The sequence below is a fragment of the Ranitomeya imitator genome, chromosome 8, assembly GCF_032444005.1.
Source record: "Ranitomeya imitator isolate aRanImi1 chromosome 8, aRanImi1.pri, whole genome shotgun sequence".
Lineage (NCBI taxonomy): Eukaryota > Metazoa > Chordata > Amphibia > Anura > Dendrobatidae > Ranitomeya > Ranitomeya imitator.
The window spans coordinates 169,306,170-169,315,334 of record NC_091289.1 but is presented as its reverse complement, the minus strand read 5'-3'; the positions used below and the strand labels follow the sequence as shown (position 1 = coordinate 169,315,334).

The 9,165-nt window shown below is 45.0% G+C and overlaps 1 protein-coding gene across 1 annotated transcript in view; it reads right to left on the bottom strand.

The window, feature by feature from the left end:
* Positions 1-274: 274 nt before the first annotated feature.
* The window catches only part of COP1 (COP1 E3 ubiquitin ligase), a 183,046-nt gene continuing 174,155 nt past the window's right edge, over positions 275-9,165 (bottom strand). Inside the window, exons 19-20 of the mRNA XM_069737804.1 lie at positions 1,844-1,888; positions 275-779 (exon numbers count right to left, since the gene is read on the bottom strand). Coding sequence (XP_069593905.1) covers positions 762-779; positions 1,844-1,888 — 63 coding nt within the window. The 3' untranslated portion in view covers positions 275-761. The remainder of the gene's footprint in view (positions 780-1,843; positions 1,889-9,165) is intronic.

The following is a 9,165-nucleotide window of genomic DNA, read 5'->3' as shown; positions in this document are numbered from 1 at the left end:
TGCTGGCCGCAATATTGGATTGAAGTTCATTCTATGTCCTCCGTAGTACACACCTGCACAAGGCAATCTTACCTTGTGCAGGCATGTACTACGGAGGACAGAGAATGAACTTCAATCCAATATTGCAGCCAGCATGCAGCCAGCAGGTAAGGAAAGGGTGAATCAAAAACCCAAAAACTCCGCCCATATGACCGAAAACCGGTCCCGCCAAATTCAGGTGACAGGTTCCCTTTAACAATGAAAAAGAAAAATGACAAACACTCAGACCAAATCGTGTCCTTAGAAATATTTAAATCTTTATTTTCAGGTTTTTGGAACTTTTTTTTTTTTTTCCATGATCTGTTTTGATAGCTTCCTCTATGATAAAAATGAAGCCTCTCTCTCTACCCCTCAGTTTATGTCCTCAGTGATGGTGGGAACTGCACAAAGCAACAGGATACAGGCCCCTCCAATTACTAAGGTATAAAGCAGCACCAGAAGAGAAAAAGTACACAGTTATGATGGCGGGAAAGTTCTCGAGTGCCCGGGGATGGTGGCATAATCTGTTGAGTTCATTAATGCACCTTCACACTCTTGCTTTCCCCATTAAAAAGTCTCATAAGAGTCCAGAGGTGACATGTGACGTAATGCTTTGACAGTTGACATCAGGAAGAGTTTTAGAGTTTTCGGCAGGCGGTGACCCTGCCCCAGCGGCAGGCGGTGACCCTGCCCCAGTACAAGAGTTTGAAGACGTCTTCGCTTCTGAACAAGGCGTCCATATTTCATACCAGCTCCAGTACCTTAACGAAGGATGAAATAAGAAAATGACTGGGTGTGCAATTGGGTATGACAGCAGCAATAAATGGTCTTTTCCTGACATTAAAGGGTTTGTCCAGACTGTGCAAAACTCTTTAAAAGGCAAGGATTATTACATCGCGATAATGGGATGGTACAACTACAGGCTTGAGCTGCCGTCACATCAGCACAGGCCGCACCAATGGCCTCCTCCAGACCAAGAAGTGGTGACGACCTCTTGTTTAGACTTGTGATTGGCAGCAGCAGTCATGTGATAGGAATGGCACGTCACCTGACTGCCGCCAATCACCGGCCACTGCAGCCAATCGCCGGCCTGTACATGATTAATATCAGCTGTCATGTGCAGGGAAAGATGCAGTCTCAGGCCCGATGCAAGCATCAAAGTCGAGGAAATGACATATGATGTAAATATACATATTTCGTGAAGGGGTTAAATGCATTTTTATAAGCAAGTCAGAAAACTCCTTTAAGTGTCTGCCTCTAAATGTAGCTTAAGTTACAGCGCTGCCAAATGGACATGCAAGACCTCAATTTTTAGTAGAGAACAACTGGCGTCATGACACAAGGGTTAAAGTACACAGACTATATTTTTACTAGGTGCAGAAAATGGCCAACGCTGTGCACAAGGTGGGGCGTAGACAAGAAATGGAACCAAAAACAATGAGGAAGCAAGAATTGGAGATATGCAAAATAAGAAAAATAGGACTAGCTATTCAGAAGGCGGAGGCATATAAAGAATAGTGATGAGCAAACGTGTTCGGATAACGTGTTATACGGGCGTGCTTGGATAATATGTTTGCCTCCATGCGGCTGCAGGTTTCGTGGCTGTTAGACAGCAGCAACACATGTGGGGATTGGCTAACAAACCGGCTATGCCCACAGGTGTTGCTGCTGTCGAACAGCTGAGGGGACTTCAACATATTATTCGAGCACGCCCAACACACAACATTTTATCCAAGTACGTTCGCTCATCATTAATAAAGAACCTTTACGAAGACCCAAATTATTGCCATGACCGGCGTCTGCAGGGGCGATTGGCAGAACTTACCTTGATGGTGCCCTGGCTGTTAGCAGCAATAAGAACATTGGACTCCTGTGAAAGAAAGAAGAGTTATTACCAAGTGTGAAAGTTTCTCCCATCACAAACATCTACTGAGTAAGAGGGACCCATCAGTGTAAGGACCCCCAGAGCATCTTCTATCTCCCCCAATGTGTGTACTTGTCACTTGGACAAAAAGGAAAAGGCCGTGGATTTTAAACAAATTCTTTAGAACAAGCCTCCCGCCGTCTCATATAAAGAGGCAAACACCTTGCTGACTTTGGTGGTACTCCTGAGAACGGAAAGGAGATGTGAAATAAAATATTTAAGGGGCTGTTCACAAGTAAAGAAATACATCTTAATTAATAAAGCACAAGACGAGATTTCGTTTCTTTATATACTCGATGCTGCAATGCAAAGCGGATTTCGGTAATGGATTTCCTACGTTGGAAATCAAACAATGTCTTGATCTCCGGCACCGGCAGAACGGTGGGAGGAGTACGAGTCTACTATAGGTCTACTTACATTATGAACACGGAATAGAACATTTATACACAGATCTATATACATTAGTCTAGACTTATATCTTTTATATGTCCACATTTTGGGGAAAATAGATTTTAACCCCCAGATACATTCATTTAAGAAAAAGTAAAATACAAAATATATATATTATACACATAGCCAGTCAGAAGTTGCGGCCACAAGACTGTGACGATAAAAGGTGAAGATGCCGGCAGGTAAGTATAAGACCTTAGATTAGAAACACTAATCTAGCGCTAAAAAAAAATAAAAATTACTGGTAAATAAAAAATGCTGGAGTGGTGCTTTAATGAAACCAAAATGCAAGAATGATTAGCACAAAATGTGCGTTTTAGCAAAAAATAAATATGTCACCAAAGAGGTCAATAACAGTTAAAGTCTTTAAAGAAGATTTGTCACCCGATTTTCCAATATAAATGGTATACATTACATAGATCTTAGACCCAATGAGACTGGTGTACTCGCTTTGAAAATTGATGTAATAATGGTTATAGAATCCTTTTTGAAAATGACGCTGCCTGATGTTAAAATAAGCATTTTTTTTTTTTTTTAATTAGCTGGGTTGTAAGTACACCAGTCTCATTAGATCAAAACTGGATACAGCTGTTTTAGAAGGAAAAATAATTCTGAGAATTATACCTGTAAACAAGTAGTTGGGATATTGATGGGAAAGTGGAGCGAAGGGGTTTAAGATCAGAGCTAAAGTTGAAGGAACAGCGGGCAAAACTTACCGGGGGGCACGAGACAATTTCAATAGATTTTCCTTTGTTGCATTAAATCAACAAACCATATAGTTTTATTAGCAAATAAAAAGTCAAATATGTCAAGGCCGGGCCAACGATAAGCAGATTTACCACTCTGTGCATATACACGAGTGTAATCCAGGCAATGCCAGCGGACCGATGCAGTAACCGTAAAGATTAAATCCCACCCAGGAACCACGGACACAGCCGCGCTCCCTCCACACGAGACCGTTTCATTACACCGTAGACGGCGGCACCGGGGCAGGTCACTCAACGTTCACGGAATGCTTCCCAGTCATTTCTTCTCCAGGCACCGATACAGAATCCCATCAGCAGAAATCCCAGCGAACATGTCCTCCCTTTCATCACACGCCGCAGCATTGATCTAACAAGAATCTTTAACCTCCTTGCGGTCTAATCTTTCTCTGATCATAAAAGTAACAACGCCCTGCAAAACCCCATTGACTCCATGATGTGTGTTTTTTTTTTTTTTCTGTATTATCACAACAACCCTTAGCGGACTAAACTTACAACGTAATTGTTAATATGCTTTCTATTAACCTCCATGTAAAAGATCACAGGAGGAGAATTGCATTTTGGCTTGTGTGCAGCTTTGTGAAGGCATGGCGCCGGGAAATTTTCTTCCTCGATGATTCAATTGGATTACGGTAAATGAATGCATAAATTAATCTGGAGGCAGCGGTGTGAAGTCTGTAAAGGGTAATAACATCACATGTACTTTCCTAGCGTGAGCCCCTTTTCCAGATGCACCATGAGGACCCATCTACGTTGTATTAGGGGAGGTCTTGAAAGGGCGGCATTTGCTCCGGTGGACTCTATAGATCCAACCACGGACTGCATGGTCGGCCATTCATTTCAAAGGGCGCCACATTTCAGTCATACCGCGATGGACAGCCTTGGCTTTTCTAGGCGATATAATACTTGAAGGGCTAGGTTCGCAGAAAAAATGCAACGTGTGACTATACCCAATCTGTGATCTCTCTCAATTATGTTTTTTTTTTAATACTCTGATGTAACGTTGTGTTGGGACATTCAGTGAAGTTTGCAGAAATTTAATAAAGTCTGCCAGACATGGCCGGGCTGCTAGGCAAGAAGCGCCGCGCTACAGGCTCCACAGCTTTCGTGTTCAGCTCTGAAGCTGGCCAGATTGCTGCCTCTGCTTGTAGCATGGGAGAATGGAAAGATCTGACCTGCAGCTCAACCGTGCCGCTAGCCTGAAACGTCAATCATCAGGAGCACACAGGCTCCTGGAAAGCAGGAAGCCGGGAGGCAGGGGAGCAGCGTGCTCCTGAAGTATGCTGAGAACAAAACTTTATAGGGATTCTCTGGGCTTAGAAAAACAGATCGCCTATTCAGTATTGTGTGACCAGACAGCATAGGGTCAGACCTAGTGATGAGCGAGCAGGCTCAAGTGCTAACCGATAGACTTTGGCGTTCTTGAATACATTCTAGTCCCCGCGGCTGCATGTCTCAGAGCAGCTCGATAGCCACAACACATGCAGGGATTGCCTAACAAACAGGCATGTGCATGTGTTGCGGTAAAGACTTGAACATTTGTCGAGTGTGCCGGAGACAGAAGGTTAGCACCAGAGCATGCTCAGATAACACCTTAACCGAGCACGTTCACTCATCACTAATTGTCCCATAAAGCACAAACATATCATGGTAAATAATACCTGAGCAAAAGGTATTTGGTTTGGATTCTATCATTTTCATGGTGCTAACAATTTCCAAAAGTTTCAAATTTCCATTCAATCTGAAATGCTCTTGTAAGGGGGTACTGCCAGGCTTTCTATAATGTTTCTAGTTAAACCAATGAATAAAAATGCTTAAAATACAAAAGTTAATGAAAAACAAACAAAAAGGTTCAACTCCTCGCCACGCCGGACCCTAATGCGGAGAGACAAGTAATAATGGTTTTGTAGTGTGCAGCCTGTGTATGAGCACCGCTGCCCTTCCGCCGCCGGCTGAAGGATGGTTCACAAGTCCGGGCACACTTTTGATGATGAAACATTACAGACTCGTGATATTCTTTTGCATCAGATAGCAGGCTGTAAATGGCGTACAGATGAAGTGATCGCGGCGGCCTTGTAAATAAAACCGAATATGGAGACTGATCACGGGGGTCCACCTGCTGGAACTTCCGCTCCTTCTCATTCTTGCCCCTGCACACAGTGGGTGACCGCAGCGACGACCCAGCTCCAGTCATTTAAATGGGAGTGAAGTTTTGCTTGGCTGCCTGCTGCCGAAATAAGTCGGATGGACCTCAGTCCCTTTGTGGACATGATCAGCGGGCGCTCCAGAGATCAGGTGGGAACACATCACAATGTTGTCGCATGCCTCAATAATCTTACAAGACGTCAAATTTCATCTAATTGAAAAAAAGTTCGTCAATTTGAATGAAAGCCGGAGAAAAACCAGATCTATTGTCTCCCCGGCAAGATCATCTATAAAAGTATGTTGCTTCCAACAGTGACGGATGAAACCACTGGGATTCTGAGAGCTCACAGCATCGTCCTCATGGGTCAACCACATCCAGCAGTCTCACTGAACAATCGAGCGTCACGTTCAATGCAGAGCACCAACATGCTGGAGAACAGGCAAAGACAAGACTTGTTCTGACCGTCTCATTTCTGTACCCGACTATTGCAACCATGAAGGAACAAGTAACACAAGGCACGCTAGCTCAGTGGTTAGCACTGTATGGTGGCTCAGTGGTTAGCACTGTATGGCGGTTCAGTGGTTAGCACTGTATGGTGGCTCAGTGGATAGGACTGTATGGTGGCTCAGTGGTTAGCACTGTATGGTGGCTCAGTGGTTAGCACCGTATGGTGGCTCAGTGGTTAGCACCGTATGGTGGATCAGTGGTTAGCACTGTATGGTGGCTCAGTGGTTAGCACTGTACGGTGGCTCAGTGGTTAGCACTGTACGGTGGCTCAGTGGTTAGCACTGTATGGTGGCTCAGTGGTTAGCACTGTATGGTGGTTCACTGGTTAGCATTGTACGGTGGCTCAGTGGATAGGACTGTTGCTTTGCAGTGCTGGGGTCCTGGGTTTAAATCCCCATGTTCTCCCCATGTTTGCGTGGGTTTCCCCTGGGTTCTTCGGTTTCCTCCGATATTTCAAAAGACATACTGATGGGCAATCTAGATCGTGAGTCCTAATGGGGACAGCGATGTTAAAGCGCTGTGGAATATCATGGCGCTCTATAAGAAAAGCATAAGAAAGACGACTTGTGTCAGCCTTGCGGATTGTGACATCTCAGTCAATGTGGTGGTCATTAAGTACAGATACATGACTACAACTATCTCTGACTGCAAGGATAGCAGAAAAAAAATTGGAGTCTGGCACAACAGGACTGTATTTTCCTTTTTTTATTTTTCAAAAGAAAATATGGTGCATACAAAAGAAAAATGTACATGGTCGACATAACCCAGTCGATGCCTTTCGACTGCACTAGGTAGTCTTAGTCATGTAGTCATGAGTAGTCACGAGTAAGACTGCCTAGCGCAGTCGAAATGCGTTAACTGGGTTATGTTCACCATGTAAAGTTTTCTTTTGCATGCACCATCTTTTCTTTTGAAGTTTTGAGTCCTGTTGAGCCGGACTCCAATTTTTTTTCTATTATCCTTGATGTGAGGACAGATGAAGTGATCGCGGCGGCCTTGTAAATAAAACCGAATATGGAGACTGATCACGGGGGTCCACCTGCTGGAACTTCCGCTCCTTCTCATTCTTGCCCCTGCACACAGTGGGTGACCGCAGCGACGACCCAGCTCCAGTCATTTAAATGGGAGTGAAGTTTTGCTTGGCTGCCTGCTGCCGAAATAAGTCGGATGGACCTCAGTCCCTTTGTGGACATGATCAGCGGGCGCTCCAGAGATCAGGTGGGAACACATCACAATGTTGTCGCATGCCTCAATAATCTTACAAGACGTCAAATTTCATCTAATTGAAAAAAAGTTCGTCAATTTGAATGAAAGCCGGAGAAAAACCAGATCTATTGTCTCCCCGGCAAGATCATCTATAAAAGTATGTTGCTTCCAACAGTGACGGATGAAACCACTGGGATTCTGAGAGCTCACAGCATCGTCCTCATGGGTCAACCACATCCAGCAGTCTCACTGAACAATCGAGCGTCACGTTCAATGCAGAGCACCAACATGCTGGAGAACAGGCAAAGACAAGACTTGTTCTGACCGTCTCATTTCTGTACCCGACTATTGCAACCATGAAGGAACAAGTAACACAAGGCACGCTGGCTCAGTGGTTAGCACCGTATGGTGGCTCAGTGGTTAGCACCGTATGGTGGCTCAGTGGTTAGCACCGTATGGTGGCTCAGTGGTTAGCACCGTATGGTGGCTCAGTGGTTAGCACCGTATGGTGGCTCAGTGGTTAGCACCGTATGGTGGCTCAGTGGTTAGCACCGTATGGTGGCTCAGTGGTTAGCACCGTATGGTGGCTCAGTGATTAGCACCGTATGGTGGCTCAGTGGTTAGCATTGTATGGTGGCTCAGTGGTTAGCACTGTATGGTGGCTCAGTGGTTAGCACCGTATGGAGGCTCAGTGGTTAGCATTGTACGGTGGCTCAGTGGATAGGACTGTATGGTGGCTCAGTGGCTAGCACTGTATGGTGGCTCAGTGGTTAGCACCGTACGGTGGCTCAGTGGTTAGCACTGTATGGTGGCTCAGTGGTTAGCACCGTATGGTGGCTCAGTGGTTAGCACCGTATGGTGGATCAGTGGTTAGCACTGTATGGTGGCTCAGTGGTTAGCACCGTATGGTGGCTCAGTGGTTAGCACTGTACGGTGGCTCAGTGGTTAGCACTGTATGGTGGCTCAGTGGTTAGCACTGTATGGTGGTTCACTGGTTAGCATTGTACGGTGGCTCAGTGGATAGGACTGTTGCTTTGCAGTGCTGGGGTCCTGGGTTTAAATCCCCATGTTCTCCCCATGTTTGCGTGGGTTTCCCCTGGGTTCTTCGGTTTCCTCCGATATTTCAAAAGACATACTGATGGGCAATCTAGATCGTGAGTCCTAATGGGGACAGCGATGTTAAAGCGCTGTGGAATATCATGGCGCTCTATAAGAAAAGCATAAGAAAGACGACTTGTGTCAGCCTTGCGGATTGTGACATCTCAGTCAATGTGGTGGTCATTAAGTACAGATACATGACTACAACTATCTCTGACTGCAAGGATAGCAGAAAAAAAATTGGAGTCTGGCACAACAGGACTGTATTTTCCTTTTTTTATTTTTCAAAAGAAAATATGGTGCATACAAAAGAAAAATGTACATGGTCGACATAACCCAGTCGATGCCTTTCGACTGCACTAGGTAGTCTTAGTCATGTAGTCATGAGTAGTCACGAGTAAGACTGCCTAGCGCAGTCGAAATGCGTCAACTGGGTTATGTTCACCATGTAAAGTTTTCTTTTGCATGCACCATCTTTTCTTTTGAAGTTTTGAGTCCTGTTGAGCCGGACTCCAATTTTTTTTCTATTATCCTTGATGTGAGGACAGGACGAGGCCGGTGTCTGAGCCCCAGGTGGATGAGCATAGTGCAACTGGGTGAGCTGGAATCCAGTTTCTATCTCCGACTGCCCCAAACATGCACACTTGATACAGCTGAGCGTTTATGCATTTTTAACTGGGAAAGGGGAAAAATCTGTTGCCAGACTGCCCCAAACCACAAAACAATCAGGTGTTTTTTAATCAAACTACATGACCCCCATGTCTCCTGATTTCATCTATTGGGGAAAGTTGGGAAGGCACCTACTGACATTAGATGGTTGCTGGTCCCATAGAAAACGGTGGGTTTGAAAGACTTTCAAGGGAAGCTGTCAGCAACTTTTTGCCATGTAATTGGAGAGCAACATGATGTAGGGGCTGAGAGCCTGATTCCAGCAATGTGTCACATATTAGGCTGTGTTTTGCCGTTTCAATAAAATCAGTGTTTTATCAGCAGGAGATCATCATTGCAGGACTAGGTGTCTCGTGCTTCCTAGTCCTCCTGCTCTGTATAAT